The 26,453-nt window shown below is 37.2% G+C and overlaps 1 protein-coding gene and 1 long non-coding RNA gene across 2 annotated transcripts; one reads left to right on the forward strand and one right to left on the reverse strand.

The window, feature by feature from the left end:
* Nucleotides 1-6,493: 6,493 nt before the first annotated feature.
* Nucleotides 6,494-18,026, reverse strand: LOC110775773 (glutelin type-D 1-like). Its single transcript, XM_021980374.2, has 3 exons — nt 17,754-18,026; nt 6,991-7,711; nt 6,494-6,891 (listed from the first exon to the last, which is right to left on the reverse strand). The coding sequence occupies exons 1-3, from the start codon at nt 17,956-17,958 to the stop codon at nt 6,738-6,740; spliced, it is 1,080 nt and encodes a 359-aa protein (XP_021836066.1). The 5' UTR covers nt 17,959-18,026; the 3' UTR covers nt 6,494-6,737.
* On the forward strand, nt 13,011-15,376 carry LOC130459982 (uncharacterized). The gene is made up of 3 exons (XR_008919773.1): nt 13,011-13,179; nt 13,405-13,518; nt 14,741-15,376. It is a non-coding gene; the product is annotated as an uncharacterized lncRNA (long non-coding RNA).
* Nucleotides 18,027-26,453: the final 8,427 nt, after the last annotated feature.

Below are 26,453 nucleotides of genomic sequence, written 5' to 3' on the forward strand. Positions count from 1 at the left end.
TGAAAGCAAAATGACCTAAAAAAGCTAAATCGGCAGCCATCAACAGACAAAATATCGGCCTACCGAAGTACTAAGAAAGAAAAAAGAAATTATTAAAGTACAACGCAGCACCGAGGCAAAAGGGAGAAAGTCAAGCACAAGTTCGGAGGTCCTCAACTGGAACCGACCGACTCTGAAGAAGACGACTTCCCGAGTCCCTAAGAGACATCACCAACAAGTCCCTGAGGAGCAGATCGCGAAGAAGCGCCAGCAGTGGTATCACCTTCCGAGGCGACCTTCCGAGCTTGCTGCTCCTTGGCAGCTTCTTCACGCTCCTTGGCAGCATCGTCTCTATTGGCTTGACACTCCACCAAGTTATCCTCAGCCTCGAGCCACTGGGGCACATGCTCGGCCCACTTGAAGTCAGGCATATGCTTGGCGAACATCCGACGAGCGCCGAGGATCCCCTCCCAATACTGGTCCCGACACTGCTCGGCAGTGTACAACAAGGCCTTCTCCTCTTCGAGCTGGCGAATCTTAGCCTTAAGCTCATCAGCTTCATGCTCAAGCACGGGAATCCGCTCAAGGGCGGCTGTGAACTTCTGGGCACTCTCACGAAGGTTTAGGATGACAGAATCCTTATTTTTTAGCGCAGCCTCAAAGCTAACCTTCTCCTCGGCTTTCTCCTTCTTAAAGGCCTCGTGCTCCCGAGCATCAGGCTCCATCTTCGAGGTCAAATTAGTAATCCCCTTGCCGAGCAGCTCGAGCGTAGCCGTCTGCTCCCGAGTAAACTCGGTAACCAAGTCCTTCATCTCCTCAAGCTCGGCAAGAAGAGTATTAGCCTTCTCATCCAGAAGAGGGACATCATGATTGTAGCGCTCTTCGAACCTGGCCAGCCGCACCTCGTCGAAATATTGGCACTCGGCGGCAAAGGAGAACCAGAAGTGCGCCTACGCGAAGATGAAAGGAAAAGTGAAAACCAAAAAGAATGAAAACAAAATTAATAAAAGAGAAGTGATATTCGCCTTACCTCATTCAAGTGAAACTGAGCCATTTGAGTGGGGTGGTTCGCCTCTTGCCCAGGAACACGCCAATCAGGGATACCCCGAAGCATATTCTCCCTAGCAGCATCGGGACCGATCATAGACTCGGGATGATCCTCGGGATCTTCCCCCAGAACAGACGCCCGAGAAAACCGAGCCATGGTTTCCCGAACTTTACGAGGCACCCTCCTCACTGGAACATCAAAGGATGGGTAAGCCCAAAGCTCCAGCACCGAAGTAGAAGTAGCGCTCAACGTCTCGCGAAATTTCCTCTTCACTCCGTGTTTTTGAGCAGACTCACCACCCCCGGGAACCGCAAACTCAACATCCTTACTAGCCGAAGGACCACCCTCCGCATTCCCCGAAGAAGTAAGGTCCACTGCCACCTTCGGGGGAGTTTGTAAATCATCTCCCTTCCCAGCCGCAGCAACATCCTCGGAACCAGGAACCTCGGAAGAGCCAAGAGGGGGGTCAACTTCAAATTTCTCCACCATTGGAGTAATATCAGAAACAGTCCCCCCCACTGGAGTCAAAGGCTTCAGAGGCGAAGGTATAGCAACTTCTTCGACCAAAGGCTGGTTCACAGGCTCGTCCTGCACCAGAACCGCCACACACTCTTCAGCTTCTGACCAGGAAGCGGAAGCTTACCGCGAAGGCCCTTAGGTGGACCCATCTCTTCTCTCTGCCGAGCAAGATAGCGCTGACCTGCCTCGGAAAGATTGGGATCTTCAGCAACAACCTGCCGAATTCTCTCCTCAGTCAGATAAGGATGACAGCTCAAAAACTCGAGGACCTCGGGACTAGGAGTTACCTTCGACGAAGAAGTAACTTTCCTCTTCAACTTCGAAGGGGATCTCTCTCTTGAAATCTTCTGCCTTTTTGGAGAAGTCTCTCTCCCCAAAGTCTTCCTCTTCTTCGGCTTCTTCGACTCCTACAATAGGAAGAAGGGGCATATGAGAAGCGATCAACACAAAATAGCAAAAAGGCGCAGAAGAAATGTTGCTTACTTCGGAAGCGGCAAAAGAGGGAGGAGACGAGGCAGAGGAAATAACAGGCGCAAGAACTGTTACCTCCGGTCCCTAAAATACAAACACAGGAGGCGACATCAAAACCGAAGCCACAAGAGTTCACAGAACCGAGGTCTAAACAAAATTAAAAATAAAAACAGCGTTATCGGATCAGAGGTAGTTACCAATTCAGGAAGCACTGTCCGCCTCGGAATTGCCTCTCCAGGATTCTGAGAGTCCCAAGGGTCGGCACAAACGTCTCCTAAATGCGCAAGAGCGTGATCCGAGAACTCGTGATCCTCGAGCTTTGGCTGCCGAGGATTCTGCTTCTTGAAGTCGTACGGCGGGCAACGAGTTAGAACCCCGTCACCGTTGAGCTGGTAACCAAGCACCTCGGGAACGATAGCTTTCTCGCCTTGATCTGCGCGAAGAAGATAAAGAGGATGAGATTCAAAAAAATAAAAAGGGAGGTTAACACCTCAACTGAAGCACGATCTCAGCATAGAAAACCTCACCCCTGTCATAGATGCTACTGAGATCGGCAGCAGTGAGGATGACCTCCCGGGTAATGTAATGCAGGTTTGGAAGGCAATGCAACGGCTCACGAACAGCCTTGGCTTTGAACCACTCCAGCTGCATGCCGTGGTCGGAATTCCCCTTGTCAACAGAGCCAACCCGCGACATCGAAGGATCCGGCTTCACAAACCACTTCGGAGGCGAGAAATAGTGAGGATGCTTCGGATCCACAGGGACACGGACTAACAACCATTGCTCCTTTCACCCATGGATCGAAGAGACGTACGGAAAGGCAGTCATATAAAGGTCCTCGCCTTTCCGCTTGTTCTTGTTATTTATGGCCCACCAGCCAGCCTCAACGTTCGCGTTCCTAACAAGCTCATGCATCTCTTTGAAAACCTCGATCGACGGCTCATAGCCGAGGTAGTCACACATCCAACGATACCCCATAATATGGCGCATAGTCTTCGGAGTCAGCTGGCCTAGAGAGACGTTATATTCCTCCAGCACACGAGCAATAAACGGATCCAAAGGGAACCGAAGCCCGTAGTCAAAATGATGGAGATACACAACAATGTACCCCGGAGGAGTACGAGTCACCCTCCCATGCTTCTGCGTCGGAAGCTCGCACCAGCAACCAGCAACCCAAGGCGTGCTGAATGCCATACAAATCCCCGACAAGCCGATGATACCTCCCCTTCTTGGCTTTCACTAGCCACTTCCCATCAACTGGCACACCGTCCGGACCAGCTATCTCGGTTTTATCCTCAAAAAGGCTAGCAAGCCTCCCCAAGGGGTCAGCCTCCTCCCACCGCCTCGGAAAGAATGGGCGAACGGGAAAGCGACCCGTCACACCAGCCCCTCGGCTTGACTCAGCGCGAGCTTCATTCCCCGAATCCTCTTCAGCATTAACCTCGGGAGATGCTGATCTCGGCCCTTCGGAAGCAACCATATTCTCTTCCTCACCACTAGAGGAGGACACCACACCGGATTTCTTCTTCCATCTTCCCCCAGCCATGGCGAAATGGGAAACGCCGAAGAAACACATAAAAGGGTAGTAATAAAAGAAAGCGAGAACGGAAAGTAAATTACCTCTCCGGAAGCGGAAAACACCGATGAAACGAATGAAGTAAGGTCCCGAAGTAGATTCACAGTGAATTTGCAAAGATCTGAAGAAAACACGCGAATAAAACGCCAGAATTCTTAAGAAATATGGAAAGCGTTTGAGCGAATAAAGTTTAAAATGAAGAAAGGGGTGCGGTATTTATAGGCCACGTTCTAAAAAACGCCCAACTTCTGCTCCTTAACACTTGTCATCAATTCGCGAATTCAAACCACCCCATTTTTCGGAAAAAGAGAGGGAACCTTTGGACTTCTGACAGCTGGAAACCTACCCATTTAGTTCTAAATGGACCGGGTCTGGGGGCATGTTGTTTGGGCTCCCAATTGAATATCAATTGGGCCACTAAGTCCAAAGCCCAATGGCTCAAAACAACAACATCAAACCCGCTACACTCCAAAAGGCTATTCAGCCATCAACCAAGGCCCATGGCCCAATAGCAATAAATGACCTATGGGCATTTATTATGCAAACACTATAAATAAGCCGCCAAGGCTCACACCTCAAGGTACGTCCAATTTATTGCCTTAAGACTACTCTCTAGAGAACTTCTCTCTCTAGAATCCGAGCATTGTTCTTACTTAGGCATCGGAGGGGCTTTCCTCGGAAACACCCCCGAGGCTAGTAACTTTGTCTTTGTGCAGGTGAATTCGGACGTTACTCATTCAAGCTAGCAAGATCTTCAACACACTCGAAAGGGCCTTCATTCGAAGCCCATTGTTCTATCCACTTCAACACCGGAACACCTAGAAAATAACATATATAATCCTTCTTTTGGTTTCTGCCTCTTAATTTCATCTCATCCTCCTTTCTCTCCCCCAGAGAAAGGAGGATCATAAATAATGAAAGATCGAATTGTATTGTATTATTGTAATAAGAGGTTAAAACTATTACATGTCGGATATGTACCCTTGAATGAGTTCGTCATTAACGTTTGTCTCAATTCCAATTTTTAAAAATAACAAGGATGCATGAAATATCTTCTACACATATGAGGCAGTGGCGGTGCCAGGATTCTATGCATAAGGGTTTGAAATTTTCAAACGCATAACAAAATAATCCGAAATTCAATTTACAACTAACAATTCGGTGGTACACGTGTTCTATTACAATAACACTAAAAAAAACTATAATTGAACTCCTCGAGTTTTCATTTTCTTGTATTAGAGGTTCATTTTGAGGTGTTGGAGGTTCTCTTTGAGGTGTTAGATGTTCATTTCAAGGTGGTTAAAGTGGTCTTGAATTTGGTAAAAAAACAAGCAGAATTTTTTTTTGTGACTTTGACATACGATCTTTTTCCGAAAGAACTTCAATCTAAACCTTCATCTCATGTCCATCTATTCAAAATCATAAATTTTAATTTTAATTCCAAGTTAGCAACTTTTTTACACAAAAAAATATTCAAAGTTTCAAACCTCAACTCTTTATTCATGAATAAATTTGAAAAAAGTAATTAGTAAACAAGAAAGTTACTGAAGTTTTTCTTCAAGAGTAAAAGGAAAACCAAAAAAGAGGAAAGCAAAAATAAATAAATAAAATGCTTTTTGAATGCAGCACGCTACACAAGGGGATCGAACCCCAGACCTTTGGGTAAGATACTGATCTCAAAGCCACTGCGCTACTTAGTTTATTTATGATACATTGTAGCGATAAAAATATATAACATTTTTCTCTGTCTAGTAAGGGTTCCGTTGAACCCGCTGAACCCTTACTGACACCGCCCCTGATATGAGGTATGTTGTAGGTATAATAATTTCAAAAAAAATGAAGGTTTTGTATCATGTAATGTTATACAGGCCCTGTTCTTTAAAGCTGAACTTAACTGAAATGAAATGAATAATGAATAATAAATAATAAATTTTTAATTATTATTATTATCATTATTATTATTATTATTATTAAGTTGAATTGAATTGAATTGAACTGAACTAAATGCTCCTGAAGTGAACTGAACTGAACTGAACTGAATTGAACTCAACTCAACTGAATTGAACTGAACTGAACTGAACTCAACTTAACTCAACTAAATTGAACTAAACTGAACTGAACTGAACTGAACTGAACTCAACTCAACTGACTTGAACTGAACTGCGAAATAAGTCAAAAATGACTAGGCCATATTTGTATAGGATCTTCATCATTTCGTTAGCCCTTTATTTGTCATATGATGTAAAGGCATAAGGTTATAGGAGAACATTTAAGGTGCACCAAGCTATATAGTTGCATTCCCTTATACTTTCTCCCAACATACGTCGAGCATGTGTTGAGATTTTACAGTACTGTCCTAATATATGTTACTATGTGATTATGACACATTGATAAACTCTAGATGAGAGATGAGTCCGCTCTATAAGGATATGGAATTACTCCCCTTATCGCTATATAGTTATAAGGTGGAAGTCGTGGAACCTTATTTGATATTGTGCAGTAAAAATCCTCTGCTCGTGATGAGTATGGCCCATACCCATATGGCCATATCTAACAACATGTGAGAAGGAGAACCATAAGAGGATCCACCCAATAATATATTGAGTTATAAACTTATAATGCAATGCATTAGATTCAAAATGAGGCATACAGCGCTCGTGCCTCGAATACCAATTCTAGCAAATAGTATCAGTTAAGAATTCCTAGATTGCACGCCGAGCTATCCTAAAAAATTGCAAGTCAAATACACACATAGACGACGAAGCAAGTAAGCTACTCCGTTGTGATTTGGTCAAAGGTTTCAACTTCAAATATAAGCCCCCACCTTAATTACTTATTCAAGTCCTTGATCAATTTTCACATTTTATTAATTTAATGAATTTTGAGGTAGGACCGCCGGATCATAAGAATTGACTTCCTATTTAACATGATAATCGTGCAAAACATTAGTATTTAGTACTCGTCTCTGATATAATTTTCAAAATTTTAATAACACTAAATTATGTTTGAATAGCACAAACAGAGGGTATAAAAACACTAGCTAGTACTAAAATATGAGGCTACACGTGATATATCCGAGGTCGTTTACTTGAACTCAGACAGCTCGAACTCTGAAAGTAATCAAGATATGATAGGTTTATGTGTTCATTTAGAGGGAGGAAAAAATATGGCATCAGAAGTCCTCTTTGATCGGAACTTATTCTCTATCTCTGCGCTCACATTGAAGGCTGCCTGCAGTACTTGAGGAGATAGCGCCTTCCATGCTGAGGTCTTACCGGCTAAGTGAGTGAATACCGGACTGCAAACATCACAAGTCATTTCAAGTATCAATTACGAGAAACAGACCCGAAAAAAATAAATAAAAAATAAAAAATAAAAAATAAAAAATAAAACTTACTTAGGTTGAGTAATGATAGAGAACCACTCCATCCCTGAAGGATCAGCAATCTTGGAGACGACAAAGAACCTGGGAACTATAAACAATTGTCCTGGTTTGACAGTAGTTTCTAGTACCCTTCTTCCATCAATCCCCACAAGTTGAAGTCGTCCAGTTCCCCGTACAATGTATGTAACCTGAAGAGCAGAGTCAGAAGAAAAACCAGGAGAACACATTGCACTACCATCCAATCTTACAAGATCAGCTCCAAGGCCAATCTCTCTAACCAAGGGCAAGTTATTTGTATTCAAAACTACCACTCTACCACCATTCTTCACATCCACATCAAAAGGGGCTTCCTCACAGTTTAAAACCATGCCTTTCCTGTTTTCAATCTTGGGTTCAGGCATTTTTGATGATGCATCAAGATGAACGATTCCACTCCTAGGTTGATTTCCTACAAGAGAATTAACTGTTTTTTCATCCAACTCCCATGCTCGACTTATAAATTCTGTACTAAATCCAGTGAAGATGCCATTTGATCCTGTCAAGAAAAAGTCTGTGAATCTCCCTGCTTTGTGGGCTTTGGAGGTGTCACCTAAGAAGAGAATTATTAGCTCTGTGTCTTCCTTGTTGTACCACCACGTTATTACACCGAAAGGGAGAGCTATTGCATCTCCTTTCTTTACCGGGATCACTTTTTCTTCCTTTTCGGGGAGGACAATTCCGACCACTCCATTACCTGCTAATTAATAATTTATTACAGTGCTATCATTTTAGTATCAATTTAATATATAGGCAATTTAACCATGCTTATGTTAAGCACTTTTACCATTAGAGAATAGAGTTGAATACTCTTGTCATATAATTTAATTAAACTACAATCGTTACATAAAGTGTTTATTAACATATGTATTTACTTAAATCAAAAAATGACATTCTTAATCTCCTTGATCTAATTATTTCACACTTGTAATATATTTCGTAGTTTTGTTGTAATTATTTCACACTTAGAACATGCTTCATAGTATCGCATTGATTTAAGTATGTACTATAGTATTTTTTTTTGTTCTACAAATATAAATTAAAATTATTAAAAGAAAGATGAAGATAGAATCAAATATATCATAAGAACATATTTTATATTAAAAGAAAGATGAAGATAGAATCAATAGGGAGTATATTGTAAGAATATAATATAAGGATCTTAATTTTAAAAAGACATATTTTATAGACTTGCATAAAAATTGAAGTATTACTGATAAGTACATACTAACGAGTATCTATATGAAATGCAACAAACTTCCAAAAAATAAATTTCAACAACCTTTGACACAAATATTGTTTTGTCCAAAAAATAATTATCTTATACAATATTATGGAAAACCTGTATATTATCTTATATCAAAAAAATTGAACATGCAATATGTGTACTATGACGTATATTAATACTGAAATATTATAGCCACTATTATTGTATGGATAGCGAAATATGTTTTCATTACACATCATAGAAATAGATTAGATGAAGAATATACTACTCTGTATCTATCAACCAAACAAAGCCCAAGTTTAAAAGGAATAAGAAAATATGTAAACGAACAATTTAATTGAAACTTAAACATATGTAAGGATAGCACATTATGTGATTCAAAATTTTAGCTATGTTTATATTGATATTTTTCTCTTTACCTCCTCTATAAGTTGTGTATCGCGAGACTATGAAATTACCAATTGGATTTACAATTTTTTGTTGTATACAACAAATGGCATATTAAAAAAGGACATAGAACAGGTTAGGATATGACTTATTCACATCTTAAAGAATATTTAAATCCCCTGTTATGAAAAGTAATTCAATTAATTCAAAATAGCGTGAGGGAAAATTGTACTGCTTTGCTGTTGGACATTCAAAAAATAAGTAAATAGGAGTGTTAAAGAGAATTTCAAAATCCATATACATATTTGCAATTTTATTGATCTATTAATATATAAATGTCCATTATTACTCATTAAAATAGATTGATTTTAATTTGTTTATAAAGATGCATCGCCGTGGAGCTGACAAGTGTCACTATCTAATTGTATTGCTTTATTTTTGAACATTCAAAAAAAGAAGAAAATAGGAGTGCTAAATAGAATTTCATAGTCCAAATTTATTAGGATAAATTGTTTTTACCACCTAAAAAAAATTAAAAATTGTTTTTTACCACCTAAAAACGAAAAAATTGAAGAAAACGTTATGTGGGGCAATTTCTTGTGAGTTACTTCGACTTGACATCTCCTATTGTTCTATTGCTACCGCTTTGCATTTGCCACGCTATTATTCCAGCAAGGGCTGTAGTTTATTAATTAAAATGTAAACATCATCACTATTACTCAATAAGTAGATTGATTTTAAATTAGTGCATAAATTGATATTAAAATTTTATCGTGAACCATGCAAGTGATATACTATCCTTGCATTAATGAACTATTTCATAAATGTAACTTAGTTATCTAACGCGGGAATGAAGGAAAGTTTTTGACCCTCAACATGATTGACTCCATCATTGATCCTAGGTGGCTAGGGATAGAGATAAGTTTTGTGGGTCATGGGAATGAAAATTTTATCAGATGCGGGTGATGAGGTTATCCGTCGTGGGTAGACAGCTTCAATTATCCTTTATCTAATTAATTATAAGTATATCAATATTTTTTTTAATACTAACGTACATATTATAATTTTGCACATTTACTCGATCAACTAATCAAATAACTAAGTTGCCAAACACTCTAGAACAGAGTTTTAAAATTCAAAACTCTCATACCAAAAAAAAAATTGTCGGACCAAGGGTGAGCTTGAGGCGGGTGTACATTTCAGGGTGGGTGAAGGAGCGAGATGAGTTTTATTTTGTGCCCCGTGAGGGTGGGATCGAGATTGTGTTTGAGATGAGGATGGGTATCATATTTATCGTGGGTGGCGAGGATAGGAACAAGATAAGCAAGTACAATTATGGAGAGACCAATCCTCAGCACTCGCCCCGCGTTGAAGTCATCTATAGCTAAATAAACTAGATTGTGTGGGTGGGTGTTAAGTGATCGGGTATAAAGATACATGGTTTGTTGAGCATTAGGTGGATATGATTATCGAAGTAAATGATAGATGCAAATGACTTTAATTTTTGACACGGGTGATGAACATGGTGAAAATAATTTTATATACGTACCCTTTGTGGGTTTTTTTTTCTTAAATAAAATAAGAGACTGAACTGAGCCATAACATATCTATCCAATAATAATTTTAGTTAGAAGAACATCTATAAACACTATTGATGACAGTTGTCAATAACTATAATTTAGTTTTCCCATTCAAAATTAATCTAAACTGTGCATCGCACGAGTATTATAATAGTTTGCGTCCTAAAACGTTTTTTAAAAAATATGTCTACTTTGTTTCTTTTTATTTTCTATCCTTCTTTATAAACTTTTACTTATACAAAAAATATTTGAATATAGAATATGACAACTAATAGATACCACATAATAATAATAATTTTCTTAAATAATTTTGGTAATATTTTAGTCAAATAGGTATATCAAATGGAAAATATATTTACATAATATTTTGATTTAATTAGCATATTAAACATATAAAATACTTCCTCCTTCCCAGATTAGTTGTTACACTTTCCTTTTTTGTCCGTCTAGATTAGTTGTTACACTTCTAAATTAGGTATGACCCCACAATTATTATATTGTCTCTCTCTTCCCACTAATTTTTTTTGTCCCCACACCCTCTCTCATTCAATTAAAAAAATACCCCACTAACTCCACTTCTTTCACATCTACTTTTTCAATAAAATAACAATTGATAACCGAACAATCACTTATCACCTAAAACTTTGTGTAAAGGTAAGTGTAACAACTAATCTGAGGCGGAGAGAGTATGTAATATGTAATAGGACGGAAATTGCATATTAAATGATTAAGTGAGTATGTAACTGATTTATTTATTATGCATTTGCTTTATGAGACGAACTATATTAGTTAAGAATTTTATACATAAAATGATAAAATAACAATGTTAGATATCCGTGCGTGCACATGATCTAATCTAGTGTTAAAATTAAATCAAACTGTACAAACCCAACTATTATCAATAGAGTTCCATAATTGCAATTCTTAAATAAACATGAATATTAAACATATACCATAAAATTCATCATCCAAAATTCACCAAGACAAAGAATTATGAACAACTAGATAGATCCCATGCACGCATGGATATTAAAAGAAATATTTTACCATTTTTTTGGTTAAATATTTGAGTGATAAAAGAATAATTAGAAAAATAAAGTAGTACGGAGTATAAACGATATAGCTTGCATATTTTCAAAAGATAAATAAAGTCATGATATATTTTGTAACATATTTCAGAATTTACAAATATTATTTTTTAGAAATAAAATTAATTGAAAATCAAATAAATTATATTGAAGATCAATTAAGTAAGGAACGGTAAAATTTTAGTCAAAATAGTGAATCTTTCTATAAAAGTTAATTGGAATAAATAAATGAATTAAAAAGGAAAATTTTTGGTAGGAAAAAATTTCACTAGAGGTGACACGTGTCACTTATTTTGTTTGTTTTAAATGTAACTAGTTTGTGGGCCCGTTCGATGAACGGACTGGTTATATGTTGGTAGTGTAATGGGGTTTAGAAGTTATGTTGTTTGTAAGCAGGAGTTTAAACTAAATGACAATAATAAAACTTTACGACCTATGAAGTCTTGTCTTTTTAATCATTACATTTTTATACTTATGTTCATCTCCCCTGAAAAAATAGGTCCACTTTAAATCACTGCCAATAACATAGCATTTGTACAAAAATCAACAAAACTGTTACATTGTACGACTATAATCATGATATTCAATTAAGGAAAAGGCTTAACAAATTCTAACTATTGAACTATATTGACAAAACTTTTCTTATAAGAGAACTAAAGCTAATTGTAATTCCCCTAACAACAAAAATATACAAATAAAACCCACTTAAAAGTCTCAAAATGTTGATGATGATTTACCTATCTTTAATCATTTGCATGGAAACCATACATTACAAGATTCTCCTTCTTTGCAAAATGAATTGCAACTAATTAAGCAAGAAAATAAACAACATACTTTCAATATGCTTAAGAAAAATCAATAACAACGTGCTTAGAGAGAGAGAAGGGGGGGGGGGGAGATGGTACTACTACTTGAATTGCATGCATAAAAATAAAAATAAAAATCGAAATGTTGAATTAAAACACCCTATGACCTCCTACCATTTCAAAAAGGATCAGTAAAAAATTATATTAGTAGGAGATTAAATTTGAATGAATGTCACAGAAGAATGAGAGAAGATTTGAGGATTGAATTAAATTGACATTGAAAATCTCTATTATATAAAGGAACAGCTGAGGGCATAATAGTAAAATAACTTTTCGTGTCCCCCTGTGAATTGACGAAATTACCCCCTAATTAAACCCCCCCACCCTTTCACTCTCACACTCTCACTGAGTCTCGCACATACCTCTCTTTCTCTCTCCTAGGTCTTCGGCGTCCCTAACCTCCCTCAACCTCCCTCCCGTTTTCTCTCTCCTTCCTCTTCCTCTTCATCTTCTTCGATCTTCTTCCTCTAATCCTCTTCCACCAAACCCCATCCTCCATTCCAAACCCTAAATATTTCGTGTTTCTTTCACCGCACACGCAGACTCTCTCTCCTCCGCCTCTCGCCTTCGCCACCGCCATCACCATCACCATCACCATTAACGTCTGATCTTCTGGAGATCCGGGTGAGATAACTCGCCGTTTTTCCGTTCTATTCTCTTCTCAAAGATTCGGTAAATTCGGATTAAAACTTATGTTCTTATTCGTTTGATCTTTGTGTTATTGAGGTTTTTTAATCATCAATTGGTGGAGATGGAGATGGAGGCGGCATCGGTCGGCCCTTTTCACGTTGAATCTCTTCAAAAATCAAAACCCTCATCATCATCTAACCTGTTAAGTTTCCCAACTTTTTGTTTTCGATTAATTAGGGTTTCAATTTTGCTTTACTTATTTCAATTTCGTGTAATTTTCGATTAACCAGAAGGAGGCGGCATCGGTCGATTAATTAGGGTTTCAAAACCCTCACGTTGATTATTTTTGGGTGAAGTTTTTACTGAGGCAATGGCTTCTTCATCAGGTATGAAATTATGAATATCCTCTTACCATTTTGTTTAATTGCTAATTTGATTGAAAAATACAATCTTTTGTCAATCAATTGAAAAAAAATACATTCTTATTTCTAATTCTTCATGTATTTGGTCAATTTGATTCATTTTCTCATTTGCGTATGTCTTAAAAAAACGCCAATTACTTTGAGTTTATGATTTTTTAGCTGATCACTATGAAATTTGGACATCAGCAGGACTGGAATTCCAATTGCACTCTTTTGGTTTGTGCATTTCGGAATAGGCCAAAGTTCCGGCAAGTTGAAGCAGATGGTGGAACAATTGTTTCAAAGGTTTTCACCTTTATCTTGGTAAAAAATCTTGCTTGCATTGCCTTTTATCATTCATCTTTTTCCTTTGTTTCGTTGCCTTGAATCATTAATGGTCTGGGGTAAGTTTAAGTGTCAATAACTGAAGCAAAGTATGCCTGTTCTTTGAACTATTTCTTTGGGAAAATGATTGCTAATGCTACTCATATCTTTTTGCTTTGGAAAATCTACTAGGTTTCGAGAAAGGAACCAAGTCCGTTATCGCTTTCTACATGACATGAAATTGCTATTGTTATTCATGAACTAGCTCAGGCTTAGTGTTGTAAAACAGACACATATTATTGGCATATTAACATATTTATTGTGGCATATTGACACATATTTATTGGCATATTGATACATATTATTGGCATATTGTTGGTGTTCTGACTGAGGCAGGGCTATAGACTACAACTACTCCGTATACGGGGAAACCATTATCGCTTTCAAATGGATATGAGATCAAATTGTTGAACCAAATTTTTGAACTAAATTGTTGGGGTTATAAGGGTAGGAAGAATGTTAAGGTCATGAGAGATTAATCTATCTCTAAGAGTTGAATTACTGGTGTCATTTTAGTTTGCTACAAATGTGACATTCATTAATATTTGCTCTTAATAAACTAAATTACTCTTTTTTCTTAGGTTTGATAAGGGATTTTGAGTGTTAAAGTGTTTATGTGGATTATTTTTGTTACTATGAGGTTGAGAATTGCTATGACAAAATGTTGATACGATAGTAACTCCTTCTGTTGGACAATCACTCTGATAATCAGTCTTGGTTTATTGCCAATCCTTTTGAATATCTTTGTCTGATGAATGGTTATCTGATGTGATGATGAATGCTTTTGGTAATTTGGTAATCACGCTTTTCGTGTCCCCCACGTAAACGACAAAAATACCCTTCCCCTTTAACTTTCAAACCCAACAGCGTAAAACACAAAGTTCACTCTACGCCGCTTCACTCTCATATTTTCTCTCTCCTCCCTTCACTCAAAGAGTCAAAGATCTCAAATCTTTAGTTCTCTCTCATCTTCGATTTATTTTTTTAATTCCTTTTATTTTTTTTAATTTTTTTGCATCAATTTTGTTGTTTTTTTGGATTTGGTTCTGTTTGTGCGACTCCGATTTTACAAACTAAGGATTTAATTGTTGTTTTGTTTTCGTTTTTGCATTTTCATTACTAACTGAAAACATATTTATAACGAGGTTTTACTTTTGATTAGGTTTTAGAAATCTGATTTGCAGCCTTCAGATCATCAAAACAAGTAAGATGTGGGTGTTTCATCTACGCAACGATGTGAAACAGAGGATCAGGTTATCGATCGATTAGGGTTTGAGGGTTTGATGGATTTTGTCAAGGTTTTGGAGGGAAAGATTAATTTGGTGGATCAGAGAATTAATCAGATGCGATTAAATTGTAATAATAATAACAATTCTCTTGGTTTTAGTCATAAGATTATGTTGGATTGTTTTAAGGGTCCTGATCCTGATATGGGTTTTGTTGGTTGGAAGGAGTAATCAGGTGTGGTTGGATTCACCATATGATTGTCATTATCAATCTAACGGTATGATTAACGATATTACGGGTTTAAATGGTGTTGAGGCTCAAATTTTTGCGAGAAAGATGGATTTGATTGATGAAAGGAATAATCAGATGGATTTGATTGATGGTTTTCTCAAGGTAAAGTTTCAATATTTTTATTGATTATTGTTGTCTTTATTTTAAGGTTGTTTTTGTTACCAAAGATTTGGACTTTAGGATATGTAGCTAAGACATTGATACATGTTTAAATCTACAGTTTGGTCCAAATTACCAGAGGCCGTAGCATATTTTTAAATGATAAACAGTAAAGTCTAATACACTGCGGGGTACAAATGATTAAATCTACAGTTTAATTGCTATTTTGGATCATTGTTTATGTGGTATTTCTTATTGTAGATTTAAACAATAACTACAGTTTGGGGAAAATTAAATCATTGTGAATGCGCATATAACAATTAAAAATACATCTCACGTCTTTTCCAAATTAGACCTATGATTTGTAATCAGTATCTTTGTGAATGCATAAAAACATGTTTAACTTAAATTTTAGGTCTGATAACAGATTTATCGATGGTAATAAACCTTTTGGGTTCCATGCGGTTGTGTTGAGTTGTTGCTTAGGTATGAGATGGAAATTATAGAAAGAGAGCAGTAGTGATTGGGAGGAGCAATATTGTGGGACTACCTGCATCCTTACTTTTGATTGCTAATTTTTATATACTTCGTGTAATTTACTAATGTTTGATTGAGTAAGAATTTGGGCAATTTGTTCTTTTAATTTTAGAGCTTGAGGAAACGTAGGTGGTGGTGGTGGTTTTGTTCATGAGAAGACAGTGTATTAGGCTAGGTTTGAGTAATGCAATTTTAACATGGTTAAGCTCACTGGTTCAATTGATTATTTGTTGTTTTAGTGCTAGAGTTGGTCTTCTAATATTTCGTGATGTCATCTTTTGTTTTAATTAAACTTAAACCATTCATGTTTTATCATATCGATTCTGAATTCTGAAATATGTATTAAGTAGTAACAACCTATTGATATCCCTTTGGTTGATATCTTCCTGTGAATCAAGTATTATTTTTATACTCAATTTCTTTTTTTTTTCCTTCTATTGAACGACGTTCTTTTTTCTTTTTCTATTGCAGTGGACCTCATAATCCTAGCATTATTGTAGCTGCGACACTGTCGAAAATGAACAGAATGAGAGATGTCAAAATGTCGAGTGACAAGTCGAAGCTAAAGAGACAGAATAGTCGTTGTACTCGCAATCAAGTCTTATTTTTATACTCAATTTCTATTTTTACTCACAATCAAGTCTCATAATCGTAGCATTTTGTTTTCTGTAGTATTTTTTTGTACTCTCAATCAATTTAAGAGGTTTGTGACAATATATCCATCGCGTGTATAATCTCGCACGCATCGCGTGCATATAAGACTAGTAATTAAGGTTGGAGAGTTAATGAGAAGATGAAGAACCAGGAAGGTTGTTTTGGCATAATCAAGTTGAGTATTGATTCTAATTTTTGGTACTCCCTTCGTCTCATTACTATATAGACCTGTTTTTATTTTGAGCGTCCCGAAAAGTCAAGAACAACGTGCTTAGAGAGATTGGGTGGGGGGGGGGGGGGAGGTGGTACAACAGCTTGAATTGCATGCATGAAAATAAACAATCGAAATGTTGAATTAAAACACCATATATAATCTCTTACCATTATAAAACGGACCAGTCAAAGTCTATTAGTGGGAGGTTAAATTTTGAATGAATGCTACAGGCCGGAGAAGGGTAGAAGATTTGGTGATTGAAATAAATTGACATTGAAAATAACTAAGGCCGAAGAGTTAATGAGAAGTTGAAGAATGGGGAAGATGAAATAGGGGACGGTTGTTTAGGAATAATAAAGTTTTGTATTGATCCTAACTTTTGGTACTCCCTACGTCCCATTTTTATAGTTCTGTTTCTATTTTGAGCGTTCCAAAATTATAATCACGTTTTTTCCATTAAGTTTTCCACTTTTTCATGTGCTATATTAATCTAAAATGCATTGAAAACCCAACAAAACTTTTCCGTGTACTATATTTCAATTCTTCATGTACTATATTCCCTTTTCTATGTACTATATTCCACTTTCTCATATAAATTAATTACTCCGTATCAATGTACTACTCCGTATATTACAATTTCCCGTGTACTATATTTCATTTTTCTTAAAACCCGTGTTTTTTTGTCAACGGAGCTATAAACATGGGGCGAATGGAATACAATTCTAATAAATCAGGGATTAGTAGTATACTACGTGAAAACTAATGGAAATAAAGTGGAATAATGAATGTCCATTATTTTTTTTATAACAAAAAGTAAATAGAAAAATTAATAAAATTTGGACACCTGTATTCAAGATGGAGTGACTTATGTGTCATTAAAATAATCATGGTTATGTTTTTTAAATACTAGTTATTGATAGATAGATATATTTTCTAGATTACAAAGAATCAAACAAATAAAAACAACTAATTCCGAAACTACTAAACTAAAGTAAATCCCAAAAAAATCAAAATAATTATACACCCATCTTAAATACAATTGCAAGATAATCAAATGAACAGCTGGGTATTTAAATCTTAACATAGATTTCACATAAACCAACAAAAAATATAAACCAATTAAAACGATCATTAAAGAAATAAAAAAGGGTACCTTGAAGAACATAGGCAACTTTGGAGGAATCAGAAAAAGCAGGTAAAGAAAATCCAAATTTCTGAAGAGCAAGTTTAGAAGCGCCGATGTTACCCTCGCGTAACATAGGAAGTTCAGAGTCGCACCATGCATAATATGTGCCTCCTGTTCCACCATGAACTTTTGCTGCTGATTGGGGTGTAAGTTTAATATCCATTTTCTCCATTTTTCTTTATATTTCTTATTTTTTTGGATTAATTTACAGAAAATTGAAATGTAAATTGCAGAAGTTGATTGATGATATTATTGCACAAATTGTAGTGATATGGAATGGTGTAGCTGATTTTAGGGGGATGTGTTTTATTTATAGGCTTGTTATTTTAATGAGAGAATTGAATTTGTTTGTAACAGAATTGGAGTTTACGTGTGACACACTAATTTAGTGTTTTACAAATGGATTGGGCCGGGGAGCATGAATAATTAAGTTATTTTTACACCAATTTTCGACCATAGTTATTCGGGATGGCAATTTGGACCAAATTGGATATGATTTTGGCCCGACTTGAACAAATTACGTACTCATGATTTAATTACTAAAGAAGATGTACTTAGATGGCTAGATGCATAACTCATGAACTACTTACTCAATCAGCTTGCTCAACTAAATATTATAATGTCAAGTACAGATTATGTGGTAATTCGACTTGAAAAAACTAATAAAAACCTCGAAATAACTTCACATGTAACAGTAATAGTAGTACTTGTACGGAGTATTAACTTTCTTTCATACACGGTTTTAATTACTGTTTGATTATGAGTATATATAGTTTTTTTTTGAAAGAAAAATTAATTCATTAATAAAGTGTCATATGACATCTACAAGAGAAAAATAGATCTAACAAATACATGAAAAATTGAATCTAATAAAGGTTTCCTTCATCAAAACTACGATCGTTGAATCAATCTTGCATTGTAGAACGTCTCCCGTATATAACGCTGGAACATGCCGCATTTTCAGAGAGAGGGTCTAACGATTTGTTGTAGCCGCGAGGATGATTTTCACTTGATTCATCTTTATGTACTCGAAAAATTGATATCTGTTGCGATCCTGCATAAAACTTTACCAATGGATCAATTCTACATAAATCCACTACGAGTGAACGACAAACCAAACGAACTAAAACTAACTCCACCATAGGGAGACTAACGACAAGGACGAACTCCGCCCATACGGTGAAAATTTATTGAATTTGAGAGACAAAAGATGAATTAATTGAAGACAAAGGGTCGAAAATAGTCTAATATCCGAAGAAATTAGACTATTTCCGACCTACGACGGCCAAGATAATAAACCCTAGAAAGAGAAAATGAGAGTGTTGTGGGATCTTTTGTGGTGATGACGTGTCACAAGTTCCTCGGAGGTATCAAGTATGCGCTGGCACGATCTTCCTACAACCTGCAAAACAAGAATATTCCCGTAGGAATGCCTAAGTAAGTATAGGCTAGAGAGAGAAGTAACTTTTAGAGAGAAGGCAGAGCAAATATAGTTTAAGGTAGGTGGGAATGAATTGAATGCCCCTTTAACTTGGGATCTGAGCTTTTAGAGAGCAGCAACCTCTTGTTTAGTTTTTGTTTCTACATAGTTTTTGAATGCCAATTCTTTGTTTTTATTTATTGGGGAGGCGTCCTGCCACTTGCCGTATTCCTCTCGTATCTGGACGGCGTCTTCGCTTCTTGTTTTTTCTTTCTTTCTTAAGTCGGACGTCCTGTTCGTTATGCAGGGCGGCATGACACGAATTAAACAGACGACCAATGTGGGTGCATGGGCAGCACCCCGAGAGAGGGACAACAGGGTTCCCTTTTCGAACCCGTCCTACGGAACTAGGAGAGGAACTAGTTCCTCATATCATTCGGGGGACATGGGTGCTAGGGCGCCCGTTCTCCAAGAAGATGAAAAAGTGTGGCTTGCCGTCCTCGTGTCCCACGTGAGGATTTCGAGGATGATTCTTCCAGTTCTTCGGACGAAGAATTTGCCAAGCATCTTCCTCCCATGGTTCGTGGAAAAGAGGACGTGGATCTATTTCCCTCTGATATCTTCCCAAGTAGGAAATAGTTGAGGTACCTAAAGGAGCAAGGGCGTGATTTCGAACGTTTCTTGCTCTTGCCTCGTGGTTTCAGTTTTAAATGCCCCCACTCTCATAGTACTGTAGACCGCCTTTCTTCGGGAGAAGTTGCTGTCTATACGGCCACCTTTCGATTAGGCCTTAGGTTTCCTTTACACCCTTTCGTTATGGACGTTTTGAATGGTTTTGACATAAGGCTGGTGAAGAAAATATGTCCTTCACCCAAGGTGCATTAAGTCTAATACCAAGATTCGGATTAATTGCGAACAATTAATTCAGTAAGATCAAGTGATCGGAACAGCTAGCTGGAGCAATGCTTCCGATCAGTGAGCTCTAGTCTATATTACGCTCACAACTTACTCTTAACTGAACCTATAAGGTCACACCAATGACATGTAACAGATCACCGGATTAAATGAATCGGAAATTCATTTAATAGCTTTTCGAGAATTAGTTTGGAAAAACGTATTGTACGATACGACCTTGTATCGGAATTATATATCGTATCGCGAATATTTGTAAGCTAGATGAAATGAATAATCGTATCGTACGACGGTGATTCGTTGTGTACAATACGATAAATAATAGCCGTAAGGCGTTCGTCGCGAATACGAGCCGCATCGGAGCTGTCGGCTCGTCGAGCCAAGCGCGCAAGGCCCAACGAGCCAGCGAGCTGGCAACGCAGCAAGCAAGCCAGCCCGCCTGGGCGTGGCAGCGCGCACAAACGCGCAGCAACACAACAGCGAGAAAAGCAAGGCCCACGACCCATGCTGCTCGGCTGCGCTGTAGGCTTCGGCCTGCAGTGTGTGTGTGTTGTGCGCGGGCTGTGCACGAGTGTGTGATGTTTGGTCGGTCAAGGCCTTTGGTCTTGGCTGGTTACACCTAATATAACAATTAGGTTAAATTTTTCACACACCAACACAATTTAGTTTTTCCAGTAACCTAAACCTAATTCCTATATTACGTAGTTCAGTTTTTCTCTCTACCGAAAAACTGTTCATCTCGAAAAGCAACTATTTTGTGCGTTGTCTAAGCTACAATAATGAAGACGGATCTGAACGTGTCGGTGAACCAAATAGAGGAACGACAAGTGGGGTTCTTTGTTCGTGTTCGTTGATACTACACTCGGAAAAACACGCTCCAAATGTAAGTATGCTTAATCTGTGCTTTAAACATGTTTCCTGGCTTTGGGGATGTTCCGTACATGTTATGTATGTTTAATTGTATTCCCCTACAGTGGTATCATGAGCCTTATGTATTCAAAGCATTTTTTAGCATGATTTATTGTTTTTGCTGTTGTCGAATTTTTTGGAATTTTTTATTGAATTTTTCGAATTATTATGGATTATTGGATGAATCGCGTAATAGGTTCTGAATTCAAAAAGTTTCGTATTTTCGACTTTTCTGACCCTAATCTGATTGAAAACGATTTTCAAATATCAATTCATGAGAACGAAATCGCAAAAACAGGCCTCGAAGTATGTGTTTTTGGGCGTTTTTGTTAATTTTCGTATTAAAATTACCAAATTCGGAACGTTTTTCAATTAATTGGTCGACCTAAACTATTCGGAATTGATTGAAATTTTGACACAATTCTGTTGGGTATATTTTAGAATTATGGTAAAATGTTCGGCCATAAAGGTTAAGTATAAACCCTAATTCTGCTTTCCCCAAATTCGTAAATTTTAGATCGCTAATTGATTTTTTAAATAATTTAGATCAGGAAATTTGGTTAATTGGGAAAGGGAATATAATTTCATGGAAAGTGGAAGTTTTTAAAAATTATTGGATTAAAATTTTGATTAAATTCGTTAATTTTAATCAACACTTAAACCAAATTCGGAAAAATCTGAAATTTAAATGTTTAGAACGATTTAAAGTTTTAGATTCGATTATTTAAAAGATCAAATTTTTGGTTGAAATTGTTCGTTCTCAAAATTTGAATAAAGTTAGCCTAGATTTAATAAATTTAACAAAATTGGAATGTTGTTAAAAATTAATTAAATCGTTAAGTCGTTATTTTTCGAAAATAAAAATCATAAATTTTATGAAAAATAACTTAATGCAAATTTATTCGTGAATTTTTTATTTTTTTTAATTAGTTGGTTGATGAGCGACATTTATGTCGCTCTTAGCCTAGGATTTTATGTTAGTTTTTATGCTTTTTTTATAGTTTTTATAGCTTTTTGTGTGAGATTTATAAGTTTTGTTCCATCTTGTGCTTTATAGGTGATCTTGATGAAAAATGATGGAAAACAAGTGAGTTCGAGCCAAAACAGGGCTTGTGCGGTCGAGTGGCGTTTTGTGCGCCCGAATAGAGTAGTGCAAATGGAGTTCATGGAATTTCCAATTTTGTGCGATCGAATGCCCTCTGTTGTTCGGTCGCACAGAATGGAGTTCATTAAATATGATTTGATGATAGGATATCCATGCTAGTTGAGTGGTAGATGCAAATGCTATTCGATTAGAGCCACGTGGAACCATAGGATAGGTTTGGCAAGAGATTGTGGGCCTATCTTGTGTGATCAAATTGCGGTGCCTACTATATGCTAGTTAGTTTAATCTAGGATTAGGCGAAAGCTCTTCCGTGGATTAGACGCTTAGCGTTCCCTATCCGAGAGGTGGCGGGTTCGTCTTTAGATGCCATTTGCCTAATCACCATTTCGTTGCATGATCACCATTGTTAAATAGTTGAATTCATTTCCCCCGGTTTCCCTAGCCTATCCCCGACTCCCTAACGTTTCCCTTTCTTGATTCAATTTAGCATAATTCTTCGTTTTTAGATTCTTAATAGTGACAATTCAAAACCAAATCCTTGTTCGAACTAGATTGACTTTAAAACTCATTAACCACCGTTTCTTTGGGACGATCCCTTTGCTTACCGCTAGCCAGTAGTTGAGTGGTTTTATAAATATTGTTTGCATAGGTTGTTTTCTATTAACGACGGAAAATACACTTATCAAAATGGCGCCGTTGCCTAATTCTAGCTTGGGGGGAGTTTTGTTGTGTGGTTGTATACTTGTTAATGCTCATTGCTATGAATCATACCATTATGTGCTTGTTTCTTTGTTTTTAGATTGATTTAGTTTGATTTTAGTTTCTTTTCTTTTTGTTTGTTTCTTTTTGTTTCCCTTTTTGGTGTGTTTTCTTATTTTCTTCCTTTTTCTTTCGTTTTGATTTCCTTTTTGTCAAGGCAAGTATTTCTAGGTTTTCTTAGGCAATATTCTTGATTGGGGCATATAAAATTGGAACTTGTAGATTAGAATGCTTTTATTCCTAATTGGTAGATTTTTACACGGTTCTTAATGTCTTGGGTTGAGTCTAGGATTTGGTGTCAATTAAGAAAGTTGGTTGAACTTTGGGTAGCATGCATCTTCAACCCTTGGCTTGTGGTAAGATGGTGTCGATCTCTCTAGTGACTTGAACCCGGAGAGAGTGGTATTTGCTCCCATGTGAGGTTCATGTTCAAATTAGCCCAAACACATATTCATATATTTTGAGTGGCATGGATCCTTAGCATTGACTTTCTTGTCACCCGAGTTTGACCATTTCCTTCCCGAGACCGCGACCGAACTACTTTAGGGGACGATAGAGGCATTTCTTTCGGTGACTAATTTTTCTTTTTAGTTTAGGACTCTATTTTCTTATTTTTCTCATATGTTTTTGTTTGCATTTGCCCCTTTGCTAGCCATTTGAGCCTTGACCCTTCATTTCTTATGAGCACATTACAAGCCTAATAGCCTTTGTTTTGTTTTCACCCTTAGAAGTGATAGTGAAGCTTAGAGTTATGATGCTTGTTGGTTTTGAATGAATATGCAAAGTTGAGGAATGATTGTTATTGGTATGAATGGCAAAGTTTGGGAAGAATGTTGTATATAGTGAATAATTGTTGCAAAAGCAAAAAAAAAAAAGAAAATAAGTTTTGGAAAAAAAAAAGCCAAAAATAGAGAAAAAACAAGGCATGAAAAGTTTCATTTGAAACACAAAAAAAGAGGAAAATCAAATCAAGGAAAAAACGCAAAAAAGAGTTGTAGTTTGGAATTGTTGTTGAATAAGCTTGGGGGTACCCCAAATAAGTGGTACGAGTTTGTGTTTGGTTCAAAATGCTTGAGTTTAGTTCTATCATTCCGCTTCACTTTAGGTATGAGCACCAAATGGCCAAATTTGTTCCGCGCCTTACCCCTAGCCTTCGTTACTCCCTAAAAGCCCTCTTGACTCTTTAGAGTTGAGTCATTGTCGGTGGAGGGAGGATTTGGTCAAGCTTAAGGAACAAGGTTGTCATGCTAAGATGTCGGGTAGCCTAATGTTGATTTTCTGGCGCCTTCGCGGTGTCTTGAGACGCTATTCTCAAGGATGGATAAGATCTAGAGATTTGACGTGGTATGCCCGGATGTAGGGGGATTGACTAGTGCTTGCCCTTAGTTCACTTTCCTTGATGCTCGAATCTTTCACTCGGTTTAGGACATTAGTTAGCGTGTATCATTTATTTGATTAGTAATATTAGTGTTCTTCTATACTTGTACCATAATAAAGCCCATCTTGAATTTTGTAGTTTAATTTCTTTTCTTCTCTTTTCTTTTCTTCTTCTTTTCTTTCTTTCTTTCTTTTCTTGGTTTGTGTTTTCCATTTTAGGATTAGATTTGCTAGATTTTGATTTTGGTAAATTTTTAGAATCTGATTAGTTGCTCATTCTTCCTTAGTTGAGTTTAGTTTGCTAGAGACTAGCAAACGCTTAGCTTGAGGGAGTTTGATGAGCGACATTTATGTCGCTCTTAGCCTAGGATTTTATGTTAGTTTATATGCTTTTTTATAGTTTTTTATAGCTTTTTGTGTGAGATTTATAAGTTTTGTTCCATCTTGTGCTTTATAGGTGATCTTGATGAAAAATGATGGAAAACAAGTGAATTCGAGCCAAAACAGGGCTTGTGCGGTCGAGTGGCGTTTTGTGCGCCCGAATAGAGTAGTTCAAATGGAGTTCATGGAATTTCCAGTTTTATGCGATCGAATGCCCTCTGTTGTTCGGTCGCACAGAATGGATTTCTGAGACAGAATGTCCCAAGATTGTAAAACGACCGCACAACCCTGGTAATTCGACAACACAGGTTTTGTGCGATCGAACGTGCTCTGTTGTTCGACCGCACAGGAGTTGTGCGCCCACACAAGGCATTTCGTTCGAGCGAATCGTGTTGCAGAGGAATTATGAGCCAAAGAAACCCCATTCGATCGAACAGGGTTCTTCGTTCGGTCGCACATGACGAAGGAAATGTTCTTCGCTGCCTTCGCTCGCACAGGACCCAGCATGTGCTCGAATGACTCTTTTACGTTCGGTCGCACAAAAGGTCTGTGCGACCGAATGGTTGCGCGGGCTGCTCTTATTCGAATTTTGGCTTCTATTTGGGGAAACTTATAAATAGATTTTTCGATTATTTTGTAAAGGGTAGAATTTTAGTTGATAATTTTAGATTCTCAAAGTTAGTTTTTCAACAATTCTAGAGAGAGAAACTCTCCTCCATTCAAGCTTCAATTTGTAATCCTTCTTAACTCTTCTTCAATTTTGCAATTTAATTCTTAGTTTCTTAATTCTTGCTCTTGCTTTGTTGTTGATTGTTCTTCAATTCCTTAATTTCTTGAATTCTTGATTTATTTGATTGAAGTTACTTTGATTTTCAATTTATGATTTGATTGTGCAATTGAACTCTTAATTCTCTTCTCCTACTCCTTCAATATCATGCTTGCTAGCTTATTCTTAATGGATTGCTTGATTTCTAAAATGACTATTGAGTAGAATTAGGTTAGGGTAAGGGGAGAATCTAGGGGCTTAATTAGGGGAAATTTTTGATTGATTGTTGGTTGATTCATGTGATTAAATATGATTTGATGATAGGATATCCATGCTAGTTGAGTGGTAGATGCAAATGCTATTCGATTAGAGTCACGTAGAACCATAGAATAGGTTTGGCAAGAGATTGTGGGCCTATCTTGTGTGATCAAATTGCAGTGCCTATTATATGCTAGTTAGTTTAATCTAGGATTAGGCGAAAGCTCTTCCGTGGATTAGACGCTTAGCGTTCCCTATCCGAGAGGTGGCGGGTTCGTCTTTAGATGCCATTTGCCTAATCACCATTTCGTTGCATGATCACTATTGCTAAATAGTTGAATTCATTTACCCCGGTTTCCCTAGCCTATCCCCGACTCCCTAACGTTTCCCTTTCTTGATTCAATTTAGCATAATTCTTTGTTTTTAGATTCTTAATAGTGACAATTCAAAACCAAATCCTTGTTCGAACTAGATTGACTTTAAAACTCATTAACCACCGTTTCTTTGGGACGATCCCTTTGCTTACCGCTAGCCGGTAGTTGAGTGGTTTTATAAATATTGTTTGCATAGGTTGTTTTCTATCAAGGACGGAAAATACACTTATCATTGGTCCGTAGGCACGAACCAAAGGCACAAACACGAGCGGTGTGTGGACGTGTGGCTCGTCATAGCCATGCGGGCTACCTCACCACTACCGAGCCACAGTAACGCGGGCAGCAGCAAGCGTGCAGCGTGCCTCGCGCGCTGGGAGAGGAGAGCGATCAAGGTAGGCATGCCTTG

Source organism: Spinacia oleracea, chromosome 4, assembly GCF_020520425.1.
Source record: "Spinacia oleracea cultivar Varoflay chromosome 4, BTI_SOV_V1, whole genome shotgun sequence".
In the NCBI taxonomy this organism is placed as follows: domain Eukaryota; kingdom Viridiplantae; phylum Streptophyta; class Magnoliopsida; order Caryophyllales; family Amaranthaceae; genus Spinacia; species Spinacia oleracea.